This window comes from Pantherophis guttatus, chromosome 2 (genome assembly GCF_059756535.1).
Source record: "Pantherophis guttatus breed Tessera chromosome 2, ASM5975653v1, whole genome shotgun sequence".
Taxonomy (NCBI): Eukaryota; Metazoa; Chordata; class Lepidosauria; order Squamata; family Colubridae; genus Pantherophis; species Pantherophis guttatus.
The window spans coordinates 145,364,730-145,389,044 of NC_142064.1; the positions used below are offsets into that span (position 1 = coordinate 145,364,730).

At 40.9% G+C, this 24,315-nt stretch overlaps 1 protein-coding gene across 1 annotated transcript; it reads right to left on the bottom strand.

The window, feature by feature from the left end:
* Window positions 1–5,725: 5,725 nt before the first annotated feature.
* Window positions 5,726–23,512, bottom strand: C2H17orf75 (chromosome 2 C17orf75 homolog). The gene is made up of 10 exons (XM_087886958.1): window positions 23,130–23,512; window positions 21,769–21,843; window positions 19,989–20,114; window positions 16,522–16,664; window positions 15,420–15,475; window positions 13,019–13,138; window positions 11,011–11,075; window positions 10,742–10,881; window positions 9,083–9,186; window positions 5,726–6,739 (listed from the first exon to the last, which is right to left on the bottom strand). Exons 1-10 carry the CDS (start codon window positions 23,270–23,272, stop codon window positions 6,530–6,532), a joined length of 1,182 nt encoding a protein of 393 aa, XP_087743084.1. The 5' UTR covers window positions 23,273–23,512; the 3' UTR covers window positions 5,726–6,529.
* Between the last annotated feature and the right edge of the window lie 803 nt (window positions 23,513–24,315).

Sequence of the window (24,315 nt, forward strand, 5' to 3'; positions counted from 1 at the left end):
TCAACTCCATATCTTTGCTCAAACCAAACCTATACATCAGGAACCCTAGAAATTAAAATTCATGAATCAGGAACGAAAATGAAATCCTGCCAAAACCCTGAAGGATTGCTTAATATTGTTGTTCTGGTGGGTCATTTAAGAAAGAATTGAAAATTGACTTGTCACCATGTCTTGTTCAGACATTCAGGTGAAAGGATAGAGAATTTGAAACTGGAAAGAAACTGATAGGAAGCATCAACTGGGCCCTTCCCGTTCTCTCCCTGATCTCCACGTATTCACTTGAAAGTCAACTCTATTTGCATTCACGTATAGCTTCTCTCCACATGTAGCAGTTTGCAGCATATTTATGGCATGCTGCCAAGCTATGTGGTAGCATGTGGCTGATCTTGGCAGATCTCAAAAAAATTGTAAACTCAAACCTGGTTAATACTGGAACTGGATATTGGCAGGAGATACCAAGCTTGTAGGTCACTCTGTACATTTAAAAACAATAACAGCCCCTCTTTTGAAGAGGACAATAGCAAGCCACTTCTATACGACTGCCCAGGATCAATATGGAAAGATCCATGAAGTCACCAAGCACTCAACTCAATTCAAATCTGGCTTTTTCTTTCCTTACTTTGATCCACAAAAGTGAAGTAAATGTGATGCACATGATCTCCCTGTAGGAAAACAGCATCCTATCAAATCTAGAACTAACAAACCTAGAACTAAGAAGAAATTTGAACAATTAACTAGTGGAACAACCTGCCTTCAGAAGTTATGAATTCTCTAACACTGGAAGTTTTTAAGAAGAGATTGGACAACCATTTGTCTGAAATGGTATAGGATTTCCTGCCTGAGCAGGGGGTTGGACTAGAAGATCTCCAAGGTCCCTTCTGATTCTTATTCTTATTCTTATTCTTATTCTATTCTATTCTAAATCTGACCTCCTCGTCTTTATGAAATCAGCCCTTAATATGACAGCAAATGGAATTTCCAATATAATCCAGGTCTGAATTGATAGAAGCAGCGATTAGAGAGGAAATCTGTTTTTCACTCTTCCAGTATCACAAGATGGAAGGACTTTGGAGTTAAACTTGCATTTAATATCAAATTATTCTGGAGCATTGTTGTTTCAGTGAGTGAAATATTTCCCCCTTAGGTCTAAATATTCTGGCTAGTTTACACAATTAGTCTGGCACAGATGGTTTTTGCATCCTGTACTCCTTCTTAGCATTTTCACAGCACTTTCTGCTCTGGTCAGGTTCTCTGATAACTACCCTGACATACACATTTTAAACCGTTATATTGCTATCAAGAAGAGAGATTAAAAATACCAGTGGTGACGTAGTTGCATCTTCAGCTAAGTTTTGCATGATCGGCTGAGAAGCAGAAAGTGCAAAATCAGACAAGCTCTTTTTTTCATAATGAAGAATCATAGTGCAGTTTTAAAAGCAGCTAAACAGAACAGGAAAGGTCATGAAAAGGGAACATTGCTTAGCTTGAGCGTGGGTATCATCTGGCCAAGGTAATGTGTAGATAGGTGGCTATCTTTCAAAGAGTTGCATTCACCATTTTTCAAGCTGATGTTCCATGGACACAACCTGCTCTTAAATTGATGCCACCTCTCCGAGGGAGTGAACATTAGTATCGTTTGGTATTGTGGGGTTTTTAAAAATTATGTTAGGCAGAAAGATATCTGTATATGAAGGGGTTTTGTTTTGGTTTTTTTGGTAGAAAATTTCATGATTTTTTTAAAAAAAATATATTGTTCCAGGAAGAGAGATATTCCTGCCTGGTGTTTTGAGAACTTCCCTACTGAGGAATTGTAAGACACATAACACACTTTGAAGCATTCAGAGTGGTTTTACGATCTGCTATAACTTCTGTGTGTCTTTTGATCTGAACACCCCCAAAAAGGGAAAATGTTGCCAGGCTTGAATAGCTTTTGATAGCTGGTTTACAATCAGGAGTACAATTTGCCAGAGGAAAGGTATGGATGAGGGAGCTTAATCCTTTGTCTATATACGTACATGTTCTTCCCTTCCAGTGTTTTGGTTCAGCCTGCTTTTTAACCAATTGAAGAAAATGAAACTGGGTATTCAGTTTTGTTTCTTAGTAAAGGAAGGCAGGAAGAGATTATACAGCTGCCTTCTCTATAAATTATAATATGGTGCCCTTTTGGAGTACAGATGCGATGACCAGTGAGTCCTAGATGTGTGTTTAATATTGGAAACAGACTAGAACTGATTCTGGCCAGAAATCAATGGTTTTGTGCCATATGAACAAATGCTGTATCCTCAAATAATAGCAAAACATTCCAATCAGAAAGGTGCAGGTTTTTTTTAACAAACCAGATGGTCTAAGGCAAGAAACAAATCAGGATCCCCAAATATGTCTTGGTTCCAATCTGTACTATGAACCACAGTTTAAATTAGGTGAAGGAGAAACTGGTTACTCTTTAGATGTTGGTTTTTCAGCTTCATTGCCCCTCCACCAAAAAAAAAGCACAGTCAACAGGAGTTGTAGTATCCCAAGTATCTGGTTTCCTACCACTACTTTAGTCTGATTCAGACATCTTGGGTAACTGTGGTTTAACAAGGAAAATCTCCCAGATACAAGAGAACAATTCACAATATTTCTTCTTTTTATGTCTGAAGTAGTGAACTGTTCCATTAAGGTGTGGTTAATCAATAATTTCAATGTTCACAGCTTATTCTTAAATAATAGCCATCAATTTCAAATGTGTTTAAAATATACCATGTACACTGAAGTAATGGCAGAGCAGCTTATCTCAGGAAATGATCCCGAAAGCTCTTCAGGCTGATTTTGTTATTTAAATGTCAGGTTGCTGGATAGGAAGGGGCAAAGAATGGAAGCTGATGGAGAAAGACGTTGGGGCAGTTTTTTTCCAAATTTGCTGGCAGCAGTGTACCCCAACTGTACGTAGCCAAATTCAACACGAATCTTTCACATGCAAGAAAAAAAGAGAGAGTTTAAACCTGCATGGAAAAAAACCAGTTACCATCCAATATTACGCAACATTAAAAGGAACACTATAAAGGTCCTGCTGGGGCAGATAAAGAAAACTAATTTGTCGAATTCAATTTAACTGGAGGGGTCATTTATGGTCTCCTAGTGAAATGATACACACTTTTGAATGCATTACAGAGCAACGATGAATCTTCCCCCATTAACCAACTTGCAAAGGTGAAGCAAAACAGAAGAAGCAGCTTGTGCCAGTGTTAACAAAACTCAGGGATTTCTGAATACTGTATTGGGCCTATTGGATACTCTTAATTTCACACTGCTTTCTAATAGCTTCATTAGATTCCCTCCAGATGTGCTGAACTACAGTTCTCTTAGGAATAGTAGTTCTTGGTCATGTTGGCTGAGAATTTACAGATGTTGCCCATTTGTTGGGGGCAGAGTGCTCTGGGTGTCGTTTCCTGATTTTGTATAGATGGCTAATGTAATCCTGGAGCTGTAGTAATACCCCTATAATGTTTTTAATTCAAAAGATATTGAAGATACGAGAGAGGAACATTGTAGTGATTTCCTCATGCATTTTTTTGAATGAGATATAAAGCATTAATCATGCAATCACCATCACCACGTTCACCCGACATTCCAGTTATATCCTTCCTCAATTGTGTTCTTTCATCAGCAATGCAAGTAATCCTCAGTTTACAACCATTCATTTAGCAGTTACAATGGCTCTGGGAAAAGTCGACGGTCCTTGCACTTATGACAGTCGCAGCATCCCCGTGGTCACGTGAGGGAAAATTCAGGTGCTTGTTATGATAGTTGCACCGTCCCAGGGTCATGTCATCTCCATTTGCTGTCTTCCCAGGTTTTTTGACAAGCGGTCAATTGGAGAAGCCAGATTTGCTTAACGGCAGCATGATTCACTTAGCGACCATGGCAAAAAAAAAGGTCATAAAATTGGGTGTGGCTCGCCTAACGATGGAAATTCTGGATCCAATTGCAGTTGTAAGTCAAGGATTACTTGTATCGATGTTCCTTCCATTAAAAAAAAAAACACCTTTTTAAGGAAGAATTAGTAGTAGTGGTAACTACCTAGTCTCAGGACACTCAATCTACTTTTTTCCACTTGCTTGTTTCTTTCTTCTCTGCCAATTCTTGTGAACTTTCATGGCTATATAACTGTTCCTTTCAAATTTTGACCTCTGTATATTGCCTCACATTTTTTCACAGCACATAGGAAATTATTGCCAGGTTAGATGCAATGTTTTCTGGTTGGCTCACATCGGGTGAAATGCTCCCGGTTCAGACCAGATCGCCCAATCCGGTAGCGATGGAGGCGGGTGATTCAGAGAACCGGTAGCAAAAATCCCTGCCTCCCCCCCACCCCCATGCCCAGCTGAGCCGCACAATCATCAGAGGCTTTTTTCTCTGCCGATCAGGCAACTCATCTTGGATCGTCAGAGGCATTTAAAAGAAAAAAAGGCTTTTTTTCTTTTAAAAACCTCTGACGATCCAAGATGAGTTGCCTGATCGGCAGAGGCATTTAAAAGAAATAAAGCCTCTGCCGATCAGGCAACTCAGCTGGGATCATCAGAGCCTTTTGAAAGCATTTTTTTACAATCTCTTCGCCAAAAAGGTTGTAGAAAAAATGGTTTTAAAAGTAAAAAAATTTTTTTTTAAATTGGCCACGCTCACCCAGCCACCACCGCCAAGCCACGCCCATAGAACCGGTAGTAACAAATTCCACTGGTTCATATCTGCATTTTTTTTTAAAAAAATGACTTCTTTCTACAAATAATTAAATGGTAAGCATTTTAGGGCTAAAGTTCAGTTTAATAATCTCGAACTATGGTCCTATTAAATAATACTTTAGCTCAAGCTGTATTCAAAATCCTTAGGATTTTGGGAACTCTCTTCCTCTGAACTGGGCCCTGAATCAGAATTGAGTTTGTCATCCAACCTCCCCCCTCCCCACCCTCAGTGCACCTCTACCCCAAAATTAAAGTCCAACACCCACCAATACTTACTAGCAACCACCTTTCCCGTGTTCAGAATAAGTGGTGAAATATGATGAGGCAAACGAGATACGTTCAATCTTTCAGGGTAGCAATGAACGGAAACAGGAACAAAGCCAACCTTGCTTGAAGGTGAGTGCATTTAATATCCTAATTACTCAACAGTTCCGCATTAAAGAAAGCTTTCTGAGCCTCTCCAAGATCTCCAAACAGAATGCAGATCAGAGCTCACCGAATTTTACAAGGTTGGATTTGTGCAGCAAAAATACGTTAATGTTCGCCAAATTTAATACTCATTATTAGTCACTTAGGTTGACTCCACTGCCCCACAATGTACGCTGAATTAGCAAATGCAAGAAGAATGAACTTTTATTTTCCTGCACAGTTAATCTCTTCCTCCATGGCTTATTGTTATAGCACCAAACGAAGTGATTCTGCCTTAAAAAATATGCTGAATAGAACATGCTTTTCCCATCAAGGGCTATTCAAGCAAAGAGTGTGCTTGCAAAGCAGCATGATGTAAGAAACGTCAAAGTATTTTTCTATTGTGTACGTAAGCATAGTTTTCCACGAACAATTTTGTGCATAGATTTTATTTCAGATGTACTGTTCAGCTTTCTCCCCCACTCCCCCCATGCCCAGTAAGTGGTTGATATAAGCATACCTCACCAAAACCCCATTATCTACAACTTGTAAAAATGGGGTCAAGTTTTACAAGTACAAATATAAATAACTAATAATTCATTTGACCAATGTGTATTTTATTTGGGGGTCCAAGTTCAGCCACCCTGGCGGAGTGAGAGAGGATGCATGCATTTAGGTAAATAGCTTGTTGCTGGGGTGACGTGTGTGTGTGTATGTATGTGTATGTGTGTGTAAAACAACAAGACAGAATGGGAGAAAATTCATATGCTTGATCCAGACGTGCAGCTATGCTGCTTTTGGCTAGCCAAGATCCGTACATGTATCTGCTCATAAGCCATTTGAGCTTCTACACTGGCACTCCCTTCCACACAATTAATAATGCTGACAAAGCCATTTACGCTTATTTTGTCTCCAGGAAGTATAGCCTGGATCCACACAATGCTGAAGTCTAGATCAACCCCATTGTTCTTTGTCTGTACTAAAAATTGCAGGCTAACATCTAGGAACTGCAAGCTCTGGATTGATCCCGCTTTCGACTGCGGTGTGTAAGGGAAGCCTAAAACCACAGTTTGGATACGACAGGGAAACAAACTTGTGGTTTTACAAGCCAGACAAGACAAGAGAAAGCAGGGAGGAGGGTGAGCGCCTGAACACTCAGCTTGTTCCCATACCAACAAATACCAATTTAAGTCAACCTCACAGTCGATGCTGTGAGAAGGGTTTCCTTTTTGGACCACACGTTTGTGTATTGTGAGGAGCTGGGACTGAGATCACTTATCTCCACGATAAGTTCACATGATTTAACACAAAAATGGCCTACATGCTCAAGCACTGTTGATTCTACACGGAGGCACGCTGACTTGGTACTGTACAAGCCACTCTCGGTTCAGGAGGAGGATTTAAGCTCCAAGCTGGTCCCTCATGAATTCTTCCAGCACACTGATGACATTCCGGGCTTCCTGCATTTCTGCATATTCTACTTTGACAATCTTCAAGAGCACGTCGCCGCTGCCAGAGTTTTTTAGAAACAGGTAGCACTTGAACAAGGCGTAATGGCTCATTTCTGCCTGCCGGATGAACCGCTTCAGGTTGTTGATGTCCTGTATGGCCTGAAAAGGAAGCAGCCAACATGTACACCTGTGTCCTGATCAGTGGTGAAATATAAAATTTGTTACTACCGGTTTTGTGGGCGTGGCTTGGTGGGGGGGGTATGTGACTGGGTGGGCATGGCCAATTTTTTTTTGTTTACTTTTAAAACCATTTTTTCTACAACCTCTTCCGTGAAGAGGTTGTAAAAAAATGCTTTCAAAAGGCTCTGACGATCCCAGCTGAGTTGCCTGATTGGCAGAGGCTTTTTTCCTTTTAAATGCCTCTGCCAATCAGCCAACTCAGCTGGGATCGTCAGAGGCATTTAAAAGAAAAAAGCCTCTGCCGATCAGGCAACTCAGCTTGGATCATCAGAGGCTCTTAAAAGCATTTTTTCTACAATCTCTGAAGAGGTTGTAGAAAAAATGCTTTTAAAAACTAAAAAAAAAAGCCTCTGATGATTGTGCAGCTCAGTTGGGCATGCGGGGGGGGGGGGAGAGAGAGAGACAGGGATTTTTGCTACCGGTTCTCCGAACCACCCGCCTCCATCGCTAACGAATCAGGAGATCCGGTCCGAACCAGGAGCATTTCACCCCTGGTCCTGATCCAGCTGAGAAAGCCTACACAGAAACCCAAGGTCTACACCGTCCCTTTCTTGACAGTGTCACTAGGATAAGGCAGTTGCACACAGTCCACTGGGCAAGAAGAGAAGGGTGGATGACTTCTCCCTACAGGACAATCAGGGCAGACTGCCACAGTTCACTGCCAATAGATGTGTTGTACACATACGGTGGTTCTTTGGATGCCCACTATGAACTTCTGCACCTCCTTCACGCACAACATGCTAATATACAGGAATCAGGAGCAGTAAATGAGAAATTTAGGATGAAGAACTTCTCATCTTTAATCTAGTAGCTCCCAAAATAATGGGCACCCAATAATGGGCATCTCTCACAAGAAAGTCCATTATGTTCAAAGGCAGTGCCCATCATGGCAAGGGCACATAGTGTTGCAGGTTCCCTGGATCAGGGATCTCCAACCTTGGCAACTTTAAGACTTGTGGACTTCAACTCCCAGAATTCCTCAGCCAGCGAAACTGGATGAGGAATTCTGGGAGTTGAAGTCCACAAGTCTTAAAGTTGCCAAGGTTGAAGACCCCTGCTCTGGATCACAGTGACTAGTTGCCATTTGAGAGCTTATGCAGGAGGAAAAGCAGACTTTCTCCAACTAATAAATATTTAATTGCATAAATGGCCTAGAAATTAATATACAGAACACTTATTCAACTCTTATGAATCAAGGTATTCAAAATGTAATCTATAACATTTTTTTTAAATTCCTCAAGCCTTGCAAAATTGATTACTTATTTCCATCGTACGTTTGCCATAGTATTATGTTCTAATACTCGTTCTATACAATTTTATTACTGCTATCCATGTGCTCTACAGGTAGTCCTCGACTTAACAACAGCAATTGAGCCCAATGTTTATGTTGCTAAGCGAGACAGTTGCTAAGTGAATCTTGCCCCATTTTACGACCTGTCTTGCCAAATTTGTTAAGTGAATCACCGCAGTTGTTAAGTTAGGAAGACAATTGTTAAGTGAGTCTGTCTTCCCCATTGACTTTCCTTGGCAGAAGGTCCCAAAAGGGGATGACATGAACCCAGGGCACTGCAACCATCATAAATACGAGCCAGATGCCAAGGGGCTGAATCTTGATCATGTGATCACAGGGATGCTACAATGGTCATAACTGTGAAAAATGGTCATAATTCATGTTTTTCAGTGCCGTTGTAACTTCAAACGTTCACTAAATGAACTGTTGTAAGTTCAGGACTATTTGTATACCTTACGCTAAATAAATAAGTAATAAATATTCTGCGTTCGAAGAATGCATGGCTGTTGTTCTGGCAGCATCAAATCACACAGGCAAAAGCCGCCCTTTGTAACATGGGATTCTTGCCAAGTTGAAGAGGAAAATACGGACTCAAGATTGCATTCTTTTAGAACAAATATACTTGAGCCCACAATTGTTGTGTCTCAGGATGAAGACACAGTAGTGTCTTCATCCTGAGTTTTTATCAAACACCAGTGGTGTTTTATAAAAAACAATCCAGTAGTATTAGAACAACAGAAACGTTGTCATTACTTTCAACTGGAAATTAATTTAAAACCAATTCTTGTCCAAAATAGATTATGATTTGGGGGTTGGGAAACACACGAGACTCAAAAGAAATTATAGTACATGAAAGGTTTCATCTACCACTATTTCTAACAATCACAAATAACAGCCATCTCTAAGCCAATGCTCCAGCCAATGCATTTGGACTACAATTCTCGTCGTTCTTGCCCAACACAGATATTTACCTTCAATTTAAAGTTTTCCAGTATTTGTCGAAAAAGAAAAGGATTCCCCCCTTCGGAAACATTCAGAAATGCTTGTGTCCAATCTTCACAGAACCTATTTGTTCCTGAGACATTTGTTGGAAAAAGAAAAACCTTATTATTTCAAGTTAATACGGTAAATTTACGAATGTCTTCAAAGTTACCTGAAAAAAGTTTTGTACAAGACACAGATGTTCCTTATGTACTTACAAAGGAAGAGAGTATTATTGTTTCCTGAGGCTTCAAGAATGGACCAGCTCAGGATGCTGCTCTTTGGCCATCAATCTCGCAATAGGAGATAAAGAAGGGTCAACATTTAAATGATCACCCTTATCCAGGCAAATTATGGAAAGACTCAACTCTCTGGAAAAGGCTCTAATGTTGGGAAAGGTGGAAGTAAAGAGAAGGGGACTATGAGTAACAGAAAGGCTTGAAAGCCAATATGGTTGCATGACGCAAGTAACCAGGCTAGAAACTAGGAGACTGTGAGTTCTAGTCCCACCTGAGCCATGAAAGCCAGCTGGGTGATTCTGGACCAATCCCCGTCTCTCAGCCAATCCACCTCACAGGGTTGCTGTTGAGGGGAAAATAGGAGGAGGATGAATCATTACTGTTTACTGTCTTGAGTTATTTATAAAAATATTAAAGGTGGGATAAAACTCTAATAAATCAATAAGGTGGATGGACCACCATTATAACTAATGGTGATGATGAGTGCACCATTGTGGGCCATGAAATACCAGGTTAGGGATGGAGGAAATTATGTGGTCACTAGGAGTTGAAAACAATTTGATGATAGATAATTTTTTAAAAAATTATCCTTTGGAAAATACCACATATATTAAGTAAAGAATAATGGATAATAGTAAAGAATATGTATCTAAGCAGCCACAGCATAGAGAGTTTTGCTTCTGAGTTTTATAGAAATCCTTGGGTGAACAAAACACTCAGTAACAATGAAATTCTAGCTTGGATCAAGAGAGTTTTGCTTAATTGGTTAGTTAGCATAAAATGCCATAAATGCTTTAGGAAGCCAGCAGTGAGCTTGAAGAGATGCTGAGGGTATGATTTTCTAGGCTAGCCTTGTTCAAACCGATGACTTAAACACACGTCAGATTTCCATTCCTTTAGGTCTAATGCTATCTGGCAATTCTTGGATTTGAAAGTTAGCCTCTGGAAGGACCCCAGATTGCAGTTTTAGGTTATGCCTGCATAATGTTACAATGAATCTGAAGCATGCCATAAAGACCAAGAAAAATCTGACAAGTGATCTTTCAGAATTCTTCCTTTCTTTCAAGAGAGAGAAGGGAACAAAGAAAAGTATTGGTTTCCCAAAGGACCACTTTTAAGTGAGCCAAATAACAAAGCAATACACATGAAATAACCTAATCAAAATCTCTGTAGTGGTCCACCCATTATGAACTTTCCAAATCTGGGAGTTGATTTGCTATATTTGAGTATATTAGACTAGTGCAAGAGGAAGGCTAGAGCACAGTAAGTCTAGACTCAAATAAGAATGTCTGCCTTAAAACAACTGCCTTTGTAGAGAGGCCTAAAACAACACCAGTCTATCAACATTCCTTGTGCTAATGTTACTGAGCATTACTTGGATGCTAGAAGGATCTCCTTCTGTAAGCCTACCTGCACCGTGGAAGCAAAGCTGTGGCCCATTCAAGTCAATCACCACTGATTTGCATTGCTCCTCTGTTGCTGCGGCTGTGCATAAGGAAGTCGTCATAGTTTCCCTGACCAGATCTTGAAGACTTGCTGCTCGAAGGAACCTGGGAAAGAAGGTAAACAGATTTCCAGGATGGATAGTCATTGGGCAAGTTCCATTGAGCAGTTAACTCAACAGGAGCAAGAGTGCTCCCTGACTAATATCACCTTGAGGGACTTTTGCTTTTTTTTACCTGTTAATATCCTTCTCCGTCCTTTCTTCAGATCCATTCACTTCAACAGGAGTGCAACTCAGAGCCTTGAAAGAGCAGACACAATGTCACTTCTTGGTATACTGACATAACTTTAGACTACAATTCTATACTCTTTGTCTGTCTCAGGAAACACTTGGCCAAGTTGATGTAAAGGGTTATGCCGTTATCAACTAGCAATTGCATTTTCAACAGGTGTCAGTCAGTGGTGGGGTTCAAATTTTTTTACTACCAGTTCTGTGGGTGTGGCTTGGTGGGCGTGGCATGGCATGGCTTGGTGGGCATGGCAGGGGAAGGACACTGCAAAATCCCCATTCCCTCCCCACTCCTGGAGGAAGGATACTGCAAAATCCCTTTTCCCTCCCGATCAGCTGGGACTCAGGAGGCAGGGAATAGATGGGGATGGGGCCAGTCAGAGGTGGTATTTACTGGTTCTCTGAACTACTCAAAATTTCCGCTACCGGTTCTCCAGAACTGGTCAGAACCTGCAAAATACCACTTCTGGTGTCAGTTGAACATCCACCAATTGTTGTTCTTCTCCTTCCCCCATCTTCCAGACCACTCAGAATGTACAGGTAGTCCTCGACTTACAACCACAACTGAGCCCAAAATTTCCATTACTAAGCAAAGCAATTGCTAAGTGAGTTTTGCTCCATTTTGTGAGGTTTTTTTGGGGGGGGGGCACAGATGTTAAAAGGACTGCTGTTGTAAATTAGTAACACAGTCTTTAAATGAATCTGGCTTCCCCATGGACTCTACCTGTCAGAAGGTTGCAAAAAAAAAAAAAAAAAGATTACAGGACCCTGGGACACCGCAGGAGTCATAAATACATACCAGTCACCAATCATTCGAATTTCGATCATGGGGATGTTGCTATGGTTATAAGTGTGAAAACTGATCATAAGTCACTTTTTTCAGTGTTGTTGTAGCTTCGAACTAAACGAATGGTTGTAAGTCAAGGACTATCTGTATATGTAAACTCCCTGGCCTCCATTTTATTTTCAAACAACTTCAGTTGTATTAAAATGATGGTGAGCTTCCCGATTAGGCAGGAATTTGACCTCAAATAAGGGTAAACTAGAGCCAGTTTGGTGTAGTTGGAGCTAGGAGTTCTAATCCCGCCTTAGGAAAGAAGCCAGCCTTGGGCCACTCATTCTCTCTCAGCTCTAGCGAAAAGTGGCAAACCACTTCCAAAATCTTGTTAAGAAAACTGCAGGAATTTATCCAGAGAGTCACCAAGCATCAATGCTGAATCAAAGGCCAAAAAATCAAGAAGAGTCAAACTCCATTGAAAGAAGATCTTATTTTTGGCATCCTATCTATTTCCCTCTCTCTCTCTCTCTCTCTCTCTCTCTCTCTTTCTCTCTCCCCCTCTCTCTCATCTGCAGAAAAACTACTTTTCAAACTTTTACAGCTAAAAGCCCTGTCTAAGCATAATTGAATGTATATATTTAAAAACATGTACATCAATTCCAGCTGCAGTAAGGGAAATCCATGTTTCTAAAACTGCTGGCCCAATTTTAAAATGAATTGCATGTACAACTTAAACCTGGTGCTCCTTAAAACAAAGGTGTTATTATCGTGTTATTCACGCTGTCAAAACCAATTGTTTGCTCGCTTGTTTAAGCCATCAACACTCCCACAAACAGCCCCTTGCAGTGTAGCTCTGTAGCTATGTTGTGTTCCTTTCCTGAAGGTAAAAAAAAATAATAATATGGAAGGACAGCAACTAGCACATCATGTCATCTAGTGTGTGTGCCTCCCCACCCCCAGCCCGCCCGGTAAAATTCCAGGAAAGAGGCACACGCTAGGTGGCATGACGCACAATTAAAGATTGTTTGAAGTAATGAAGTCTTATTTGTACACACTGTGACTATCACAACAGTTGCAGCGAAAGCAATGAATAAACAAGGCAAAATCGTTCAACAAGAAACCCAAACAAAAGCACACCAGAGAGATCCAGGAAAAGTGAACTTTGTCTGGTACTCACAGCATGTAGCACAAAGGCAAGTTTCTCCTTGAAAAGGTTCACCACCCTCTGAATAGGGCACACCAAATCCTCAAACCAAGTCCTCAGGAGCGGCTGAATGCAGGTCTCCAGGTTGCTTTGCTGCATCCAATTGAAATAAAAGTTGATCATTCTACAGGGTAGGTGACTGTAAAGGGGAGCTCAGTGAAACAACTTGGGACAGCTTCTTTTGATTACTTTTCAGCCATTCCCTATTTCAGAGCCTACGAAATTTCCCTGGGGGCTAATTTGCTATCTTGAATCAAGAAAGGGAGTGAGAAGTAGCAGCATAACAGCTTATCCAAACAGTTGTATTGAGTTCACCCAGGCATAGAGGCAGGAGAGTCCCTCCTCCCTGGTCTGTCTTTTAACAGCTACAGTCCTTCCGTACTATCTTACAAATTATTCTGGAAACTTCTAGAGATGCTAAAAAGTGTTTATGGTGCATCACAATAAGCTACATTCCACAAACACAAACTCAGGACAAGCTCTGTGCCATCCCGCTCACACACACTCACACACACACACACACACACACAAGTTAGGAGTCTTTATTGAGGCTTCCAAGCCCAAATTACTTTCCCCAGCAATTCCTTGTGCCAGCACTAGCCCACAGTGGAAAGACCGGGCAAGTCCACTACGCAAAGGCAAATCCCCAACAAAGGATGCCAAGCTATTGTAAAGACAACATTTGAATTTCCCTATATGCCTATACGTAATCTGCAAACAAGAATAGATATTTCTTTCAAGATTACTCTTTAGAGAGAACTGTATTAGCAGCATTCAGAAGTGACACATTCAAAACTAAGAGAGATCCCGGAGTGTTGGATGTCAAAGTGTCAAGCACTTAGACTTATATACAGCTTCACAGTGCTTTCCAGCCCTCTCTAAGCGGTTTACAGAGTCAGCGTATTGCCCCCCAACAATCTGGATCCTTATACTACCGACCTCGGAAGGATGGAAGGCTGAGTCCATCTTTAGCTGGTGAGGATCGAACTGCCAAACTGCTGGCAGAATTAGCCTGCATTATGACATTCTAACCACTGCGCCACCATGGCCCTCGGTGGGATGTGGGTGACACAGCACTTATCATCTTGAATGATGTCCAATGTTTTCACATAGATAGTAGGAAGTATGAGAATCTTGAGGCTCTCCAAATGATCACACTCATAAAGAGCTTGGTTCCCATAGAACAGTGGTGGCAAACCTATGGGACATGTGCCAGAGGTGGCATTCAGAGCCCTCTCTGTGGGCACGTGAGCTGTCACCCCAACTCAGCTCTGCATGCACGTATGCCTCCCATCAGCCAGCTGGTCTTCAGGTCTCTGCCGCGCATGTGCGGGGGGCATGCATGGGGCGTGCACACATGCACAGGGGCAGGATGCATATGGGGGAGCAGGGCACATGCGAGGGGCCACGTGCGCATTGCATTTGGGAAGTTCATGCACGCAAGCGCATTTGCGCACACGCACTTTGGGCACTCAGTCTGGAAAAGGTTAGTCATTACGGCCATAGAACAACCATAAACTCTGAAGATAATTTTAGAAGGCCAGTTTTTCGATTCTGAAGCCGCACAAACTCTCTAGAACAGGGGTGTTAAACTCAATGCCCATGGGCCAGATCCGGCCCACAGGATGCTTAGATGTGGCCTGCAGGCCCGCCCTGAAAACAGCAAAAGACCGGCCCACAATGGCTCTGCAAGCAAAAACGGAGCTCGGGAGGGCCACATGTGTCCTCCCCAAGCTCCGTCTTTGCTAGCAGAGGGTTGCAGGAGGCTGTTGCGGGCAAAAACGGAGCCTCGATGAGTGATGTTGAGCTGGCCAAGCCCCCCCCCCCAAGGTCAAACACAACCCTGATGCGGCCCTCAATGAAATCAAGTTTGACACCCCTGCTCTAGGAGGACACCATGCAGATAATACTGGAAACCGCCAAGAGATGCAGGAGACTCAACAGTTAGATTAGCCTGTTTCTCTTCCAACTACAAGGTAGCAAACAATAGAAACTAGTTGCTCTCTAAGTAACTTAGAAATGCCAGATCCCTTTCCTATTCTAACACTGAGATGCAGAGAAAATGGGCCCAGAGCACACCAATGCATGGGAAGTGAGATAAAGCTTCTTTAATCAAGATTTCTCTAATGTCTCCTTAAGTGATTGAGGATCGTGAAAATCAAACTGTCTTCCTCAGCGAGTCTTCATTATCCTAGGTAAACAATTCTGATTAGGGATCTTCACAGGGAACTCAAAACAACTTTAAGCATCTCAGTTTAACGATCAGCTTATGAAGAAACCAATAGTTTCCCTCTTGTTGGAGGGGAAAAAAGAGAAAACCAAAAGAAGTAATTCAAATTTATTAACAGCAACTAACCTTTTCATCAAGACTTACCTTTGAATCTAAACAAGTCTTCATATCTTGAACGTATCCATCAAGCTCAAGTCTGAATGTATCACTTTTAAGGAAATAATGCTTCAGTTCTGCCGAATCTCTATGTTTAACTCATCTTATAATTGATCCTGCATGTCTGTTAAAGATATTTTAAACATCCAGATACAGATAGTCCTCAACTTACAACAGTTCATTTAGTGACCGTTCAAAGTTACAGCGTCCTGAAAAAAGTAACTTGCGACTGTTTTTCACACTTACAACTATTGCAGCAACCCCATTGTCACGTGATCGAAATTCAGATGCTTGGCAACTGGTTCATATCTATGACAATTGCAATGCCCTAGGTTCATGTGATCAGCTTTTGAAACCTTCGGACCAGCATAGTCAATGGGGAATCCAGATTCACTTAACAACCGTGTTAACTTTAACAAATGCAATGATTCACTTAACAACTGTGGCAAGAAAAGTCATAAAATGAGGCAAACTCACTTAACAAATGTTTCACTTAGCAACATAAATTTTGGGCTCAATCGTGGTGGTAACTCTAGGATTACCTGTATTTATTTTTATTTATTTATTTATTTATTTATTTGTTTGTTTGTTTATATATATATATATATATATATTATTGTCTGCCCATCTTACCATAGGGCCGTGATGGTGAACCTATGTGCGCAACCCCCCCGTGCTCCCCCCACTTTTGGCACATGACAACAAAAAGGTTAGCCATCACTGCCATAGGGTAACTCTGGGTGGCTTACATCCTAGTTAAAAGAAAAATGTGAAAATCAAACCTTACAACCCTTACCTCCCCCCACATGGGGGAGGGGGTGGGGAGGTGGGATCTGTTATTACTCAATCAACCACCTCCATTGCGCTGATTCCCCCACTGGGGCCCCAAGCCAACTGGCACAGCTACATCTTTAGGCCCTTACAAAAAGATAAGGAGGGTATAAAAAAATGATTTGGGAATGTGCATGATCTCTGGTCTAATTTAAGAGAACAATCAGAACAATGGGAATTGAAATAAATAAATAAATAAATAAAAGGACTTTCCTCCTCCATCTCCATTTTAACCAAGACAGAAATATAGTAAAAGGATATAGTTCAAGCCCCTTCTCTGAGCCTCCTAAAAAACAGATGACATACTCCAAGGGACTCTCTCTCGATTCAGGATCAGCTCCTTCTGCACATTTGTCCGGCTGGAACATGCAGTAATAACAACCAACTCGAGTTTCTGGAATACTGAATTAATCACAGGGTGGTTGCACCAAATCAGTTTAATGCTGTATTTCACACTGCAGTTTACCTGTTCATCGATCTCATGACAAATGAATCCCTTATTTTAATTCAGTCAGAATCAACCTCTAGAGGCAAGAATCTTATATAGGTTCTTAACTCCAGTCAATACACTTCGCTTCATATTTCTGTCAGCCTCGTGATTCTACTTATTTTCCCTCAGAACCAGTGTTAGTGAATGGAAAGCCAAATCACCCACCTTCTATTCCTGTGTTGAGGTAGTCCTCAATTTACAAGCATTTGTTTAGTGACCATTCCAAGTTATAATGGCACTGAAAAAGTAATTTATGCCCGTTTTTTCACACTTATGGCCATCACAGCATCCCTACGGTCATGTGATCAAAATTCGGGTGCTTGGCAACTGGCATGTACTTATAACAGTTGCAGTGTCCTGGGATCATGTAATCACCATTTGTAACCTTCTCAGCTGGCTTCTGACAAGCCACCTCAATGAGGATTCGCTTAATGACCATGTGATTCACTTAACAACTGCAGTGATTTGCTTAACAACTGTGGCAAAAGTTGAAAATGGGGCAAAACTCACTTGATAACCATCTCACTTAACAACATAAATTTTGGACTCAATTGTGACCATAGGTCAAGGACCACCTGTAGTCTATAAACATGAAATGAATTAAATAAAGATAAAACATAGTCAAAATGGGTGTTTTAAAAACAAAAAACTGCTACCCCTCCCTAATGCATTTAGGTGGAGCTGACATTTGGCACTTCCCTGAGTAGATCTACGGTAGTCTCTGGAAGTGATTATGCCTGCCCTTGAGCCTGCTTTTTAAAATTCAGTGGATCAAAGAAAACAGCCATAGATGAGATGAGGAATTCCTTGTCTAGCATTCCAGTACCAGGAGAAGAAATGTGGGGTGGGTAGCAGAGACTGCTGATACCTTGTTTTCCCCAAAATAAGACATCCCCTGATAATAAGCCCAATCGGGCTTTTGAGTGCATGGCAATAAGGCCAAGCGCTTATTTCAGGGTTCAAAAAAATATAAGACAGGGTCTTACTTTCGGGGAAACATGGTAATTTCTGCTGGGAAGAAAGACCCTTCACTCTGTATTTCCAAGTTTCCCAACCAAACACAGTATGTGCTTTTCAAAGGCTAAAATGTTCATTACACAAATGATATGACGTAATCAAATGTTGCTTAAATACTATTAAATATTCTTAGGAAAGCAAAAAGAAACACCCTCTTGAAGTCTGTTCCTGCTGGATAGACCCTTGTTATTTTCTCGACAACACTGTGGAGGTAATTCGCCCCCTGCCTTCCAATTCCCAGACTCATCTCTAGCTTAGCAGTTCCTGCTTGTTCAGGATCCAAGTCTTTCTGGCCCTCCTTAGCCTTTCAAGGATGATCAGGCACCAGTATTAGTTGTGCTATTCTTAATAAGTTCAGCCTTTCCAAGAAAAAAAAAAACTGCAAAGAGCACACAACAGGCAATACTTCAAAAGTGATTTAGACTCCAATTGCATAAATAGTAGTCCATTAACCTGGGACTAGCCCCATTAAATTGTGAGTTCCTTTTAAATAGAGCTGTATATAGCAGGGGTGGGCAACCTGTAAACCCCAGGACCCCATTGGTAACACTGCAGCGCCCATTTTGGTGGCAAAACGATTCTTTTTCAGCAGCACTTCTTTTTAAGGGAAGAAAGGGAGGGCTCTTGGGTTGAAGCTGCAATTTTGGCCAGTTTTTCTGATGAAAGTGGTTTGCCTGCCAGAAACCTCTTATTCTTGTTTCCATCTTTAGCCCATCCTCATTTCTGCAGAAACAGGCAAATATTTTGCCCGTTTGAGCACTTACTGCCTATGGCTGACTGGGAGATGGAGTTGTAGCCTTGAGCACTGCAGGCCCCCACATCCCATCCCCCAACATGCTGCGGTATTACAAAATGAGGAAACGTCTGCACAATTCTGATGCAATAGCCCTGGCAGAGTGATGAAAGAATTAACGGACGCTCTTGTACTTCCTGGTTGGGAAACCTGCCACCTTCTATCAGGTTTTGCTAAAATATTAATCCCATCAACACCAGCCAGCAAACAGCCAGTGGTGCAAAATGCTGGGAGTTGTAGTGCAGCACCCTCTAGAGGACCAGAAATTGTCTTAATTCCTTGTAATGCTTCACATGCAGTGATTACAACTCCGTAGATACGCTAGATCCAGTATTTATTTTAATGTGATACACAAAAGTCAACCTGCCTTCCCACCAAAGGGCTAGCCCTTGCAGTGGCATATGTATTCACACTCCCATTAAATTTAAACATTAAATATGTTACCAGGTATCTAGCTCACTATCAGAGTTCAGTATAAGCGTATTCCACCTATTTTCATTGATCAACCGAGCATTCATTGAATGATAGTGAGATGAAGTTTATAGTTCAGAATTCAGACCATATGTGTAGTCTTTTTTTAAGTTTAAGCTCGTTAAACCCTTAATTTAATAGTTATTAAATCAGTCATTAAAAGCTTAGACAATGAGTATGTATATGAATACAAATAGTCCTCAACTTATAACAGTTCGTTTAATGGCTATTCAAAGTTACAACGGCACTGAAAAGAATGACCTATGACTGTTTTTCACACTTACGGCCATTGCAGCATCCCCATGGTCACGTGATCAAAATTCAGATACTTAGCAACCAAGTCATATTTCTGATGGTTGCAGTGTCCTGGGGTCATGAGATTCCCCTTTTGACACTTTCTGCCAAGCAAAGTCAATGGGGAAGCCATTCACTTAACAACCAAGTTACTAACTTAACAACTGCAGTGATCACTTAATAACTGTGGCAAGAAAGGTTGTAAAATGGGGCAAAACCCACTTAACAACTGTCTCACCCAGCAGCAGAAATGTTGGACTCAAAGCTCAGACTAACTGTAATTTCCACATCTTGTAAATTTAGCTCAGTTGGAATGACAGTTAAAAAAAAAACCCACAGGATCAGGATCAGAAAGCTACTCTAAAAGCCAGGAGACTTTTTTGATATGGTGGGGTGGGGGGGGAGAGAAGAAGTTGTTTTATTTTGTGCGGCAACCAGCGATTTTCAGACGCTTTAAAGGCATGACAAGGATGTGATCATTCAGAAATAAATAGCACAGTTCAATCTTTGACTCATAAAACAAAATTTAAAACGGTACATCCGCAGTTTAATTTGATTACACACAATTTAGTAAAATGGTATCACTAATGTATTAAGAAAGCTACAATTAATTAAAATTGCTTGAGATCACTGGACGTCTCAGTCCATACTACAGCCTTACCTCAACTCGGCCGATATAACATTGCCCATCCCCTCAAACAAAGCTCCTTTGTTAAGATGCTTGGCAACCAAACCACGCAACTCCATCTCAGCTTCAGTTGGTAAATTAGTGTCCACCAATGAAAGGCTTCATAAATGAAATAAAAACAAACAAAAAAACCACCCATGATTATATCTATTGTTATATCTATTTAGTTAGATTATAGAGTTACAAAGACCAGCTAACCACAACCAGTCCTTCGTACGTACAATTAAATGCCAAGCTTTCAAAGAAAAAGATGCTACTTCCAGTTGGATATGAAGTTCCAAGCATGTCCCATTTAAATAAACAATCAGAACATGACTTGGAGTAAAACCAAGAGCTACAAAGTTGCACACTTCAGTCATTTTGCACTAGGGTACAACTCCATGTGTTTCAATGAGCATGAATAACGGATAGGAATGAAAGCATGGAACAGAAGACCATAGACTTCTCAACTATATTTTCCTTGATTTGGTCTCCTCCACCCAAATATTTTCCCCATTTCTATAATATCCTTATTCATGTCTCATACCAGGAGCAGGAATTCCATTTGTAATGGCAGCAGTATATTTAGTTTCTTTTTAAGGAAGTATCTATTCTTAGAATATTGACAAATTTTTCATCAAGCTGGGAAATACATGAAAATATATAATAATGAACTCTCATACTTCTTATATTAATTTGTCAAGGACAGAAATCAGGAGTCCAGGCAGTTGAAATAAATATAGGTTTATTGTATGGTAATGCTTTTCTCTACAAGAATCTGAACTACTAACGATCAAAACTAATTGGCGGTAGATAAGAGTCAACAGAATTCAAAGTGATCTGAACTTAGATTCATAAGTAGACTGTCATAAGACAGAAAAAGGAAGAGCTGAAGATCTGACAAGAGGCAGATAAGAGGCAGCTTAGCTCACAGAAGTAAAGTGGGCATGGCAAACATCTCGGAAATTTCCCTCCCTCGTTTCTTGGATTGTAAAGGCAAATGGGAAGAGATTTGCAAAACTAATGACAGCTTGCTTTCTTTCTTTCTTTCTTTCTTTCTTTCTTTCTTTCTTTCTTTCTTTCTTTCTTTCTTTCTTATTAAATTTATATACCGCCCTTCTCCCTGAGGACTCAGGGCGGTGTACAGCCAGAATTAAAAAACATAAAATACAAATATTAAAAAAACAATTAAAATAAATATAAATTTGGCCCAAAATTAAAAATACAAACCAGTTAAAACATTTAAAATATTTAAAATTTCTTCTTAAGCTCTAGAGTTCTTCTGAAGAACTCTAGGCAAGAAACACATCCAGAATCTTGCTAGCCTGAAAGTACATCGCTTCCTCCTCCCTAAAAACTAGGGAGGATCACTTCTGAGATGTTTGTCACACCATTACTGCTTGTATCATCTCATTACAGAAAGAGTGGGAGATGAGTGCAATTGCAAGGGAACACAGTCCTTTCCCACATGCTTTACAAATGTGCCTAGGAAACTAAGAAATCTTTGTCAAGATACCTCTTGCTAACTTTAAGCAGACAGTTAGTTAGGGAACTCCTCAGATAGTTGGCCCTTAACCTATTCAGAAATTAGAAGAACAAAAGCAAGCCTTAAAGCAGAGCCAGAAAGAATTTACTTGTGCATTCATAGTGCACCAAGTTAAATGTTTGATAACAGTTAAAAATGGTTTGTCAGAACAAGTGATACACACATGCCAGTCTGTTATAACAATCCAAGATACAGCACACAAAATCTTTCTGCCAAGTTCATTTTTACCTGAAGTCATCTGAAGATGTTTCAACTGGTGATTTGCTTGGACTCCCAACATCACTGCCTGACCCTTGGTGTAATCTGAAAAAGTCAAATTAATTATGAATTAAAAGACAAAACACATGTGGTTACAGAAAACTCAAACACCTATCATATTATTGTCATTGTTCTAAGGGAGAGGGAATGAAAACCGGGACTGGGAAGAGGAGATTGGAATTTCTGAGAATTGAATCGACAACTCCAGGAATATTTTTGGATTCAAATGGGCAAATAGCACCTTGTTTTGAGCAGCCCTCTGAACAACTCAGAAGAATTTGATAGCCCAAGATGCGATAACTCCAATGTATGACCAACATTTTAAAATGCATTAGATAAATTCATCAATCGACAGTCCTACTGTAGTCGCATTTTTTTCCTGTTAATTGTGTACGATTTTTGGAGACTATCTGGACAAGTCCCTACAGTTTTGTTGGCAAGGTTTTTCAGAAGTGGTTTGCCATTGCTTGCTTCCTAGGACTTAGCGACAGGGACTGGCCCAAGGTCACCCATCTGGCTTTGTATCTAAAATGGGATTAGAATTAATGATCTCCTGGTTTCTAGCCTGAATCCTTAACTACTATACTACAGCAAACTGGCTGTCATTTGCATAATAGTCATCATCATCATCTTCATCATCATCATCATTTTAGCCATTATCTATCCACTGCTGGATGAAGGCCTCTTCCGCATGTTTCCAACATTACATTACAAGACAAGATAGAAAGACCTGCACATGGATTAGAGAATAAACGAAAGTATACAATATCATCAAGAGAATAAAAGAATTGAAATGGGCTGGTCACATAGCAATAAGAACTGATGACAGGTAGACCAAGGCAGTCATAGAATGGATCCCACTTGATAAAAAAGCGTCCACGAAAGAGACCTAAAACAAGATGGATCAATGACATCAGCAAGTATTGCAGGACCAATTGGGACCGTATTGGTTGGAAGCATGCGTAATCATAACATTTCAAGGAAAATCAATGGGGGGGAGAGGGGAATAGAGGCTAGATTTTAGGAGCAGCCATAACCAATCTACATGATCACAAATGGAAACTAGAAACTGGACTAAAATAATTTGTTGGTTTTATTCCATTAACCATTTTTAACTTATTACCAAACATTTGAATTGAACAACAAGCCCCCATCGCTTTCAGCCAACGGGGTGGGACGGCAGAATGAATTCACCCGAGACCCCCAGATTCGGGAAGGCTGGATGATCATAAAACACTATGAAGGATTGCAGCCTTTTATGCTTCAGGCTGGAGACACGGAGGGAGGAGAAAGCCTGCAGGGACCCGGCGGAGCAGCCCTCGCTCTCTTACCCGGAGCCTCGGTAGCCGTACAAGCAGTGGTAACTGTTGTTGCTACGTTCCGGTTTCCGTTCCTCGGGTAAACCGCCTCCTTCCTCGCTGCTCTCCAGCTCTCTCTCATCTCCGTCCACGGACTCCTGAAGGGAAGGCAACATCTTTGCTTGCGAACTCGGAGCGAAGAAACTCCGTTCCCCCTATTGCCGTACAGCGCAACGACCTATTCTCCTCGGCTTCGCACTCCTGTCCATATAGCGTCACAAAGGTTCCGATCACAAACATGTTGCCACGGTAGAGAGAAGACAGAGGCAGAAGTTAAGACTCCTGAAATTGTTAAGGATGTTGCGGGCACCCGCTCATACCACACACCCCTCTCTCCAAGGCTCACGCTGGCTCAGTTTAACATTCATTCCCCAATTTTACAGAGTTTTTTTAAAAAACCACTCAGCACGCTGGATTGGATGGGCATTAGTTTAGAATGAACCATATTGTCACTGAAATCAGTAGGATTACATTCACGGATCGTCTAAAGAAAAAGCCATTCCAATTGTAAACTTGTTTATATTTACATCTGGCCTTTACTGATTAATTTTTGACTGATTAATTTTATTGTCAGAGTACAACATGTTTAGGCTATAATATAACAAAGAGCCCCTGGGCCTATAATTATTTGATTTACACACTAATTGCTGATCTTAGTAGAACTCCAAATAGGCATATATATGCGATGGGACGGCCAAATTGTTAATTAGCCTTATCTAACTTAATGAATGCTCTTTCCCAGAACCCTGATTTTAATTATAATACCGTTAATTCAATTCAATTCTTTATTGTCAGTGCACAACATATGTACAACGAGATTGGTTGAGCGCTCCCTTAGCTTCCCATTGAATCTCAAGGGGATTTATTTCCCAGCACGCACGTACAATACTGAGCTACATAAACCTTCGAAGATGAAGCGTTATTCTCGCTGCTTATAAAAAAAAAAAAAAATCACACGAGTTTTGTGAATCTGATTCGTTCGCAGAAACAATCTCATTCAGGGGGAACATGAAAATCATCATTATTTCTAAACTAGGGAATGGCCAGCAACAATTTGAGGACCAGGTTATCGGGTTCGGCTGCCTCCTGCGCATCTCTCTCCCGAAGCAAACTTCAAGCCTTTTAAAAGAATCGTTAAGTCACAGTGGAAAAGAACACC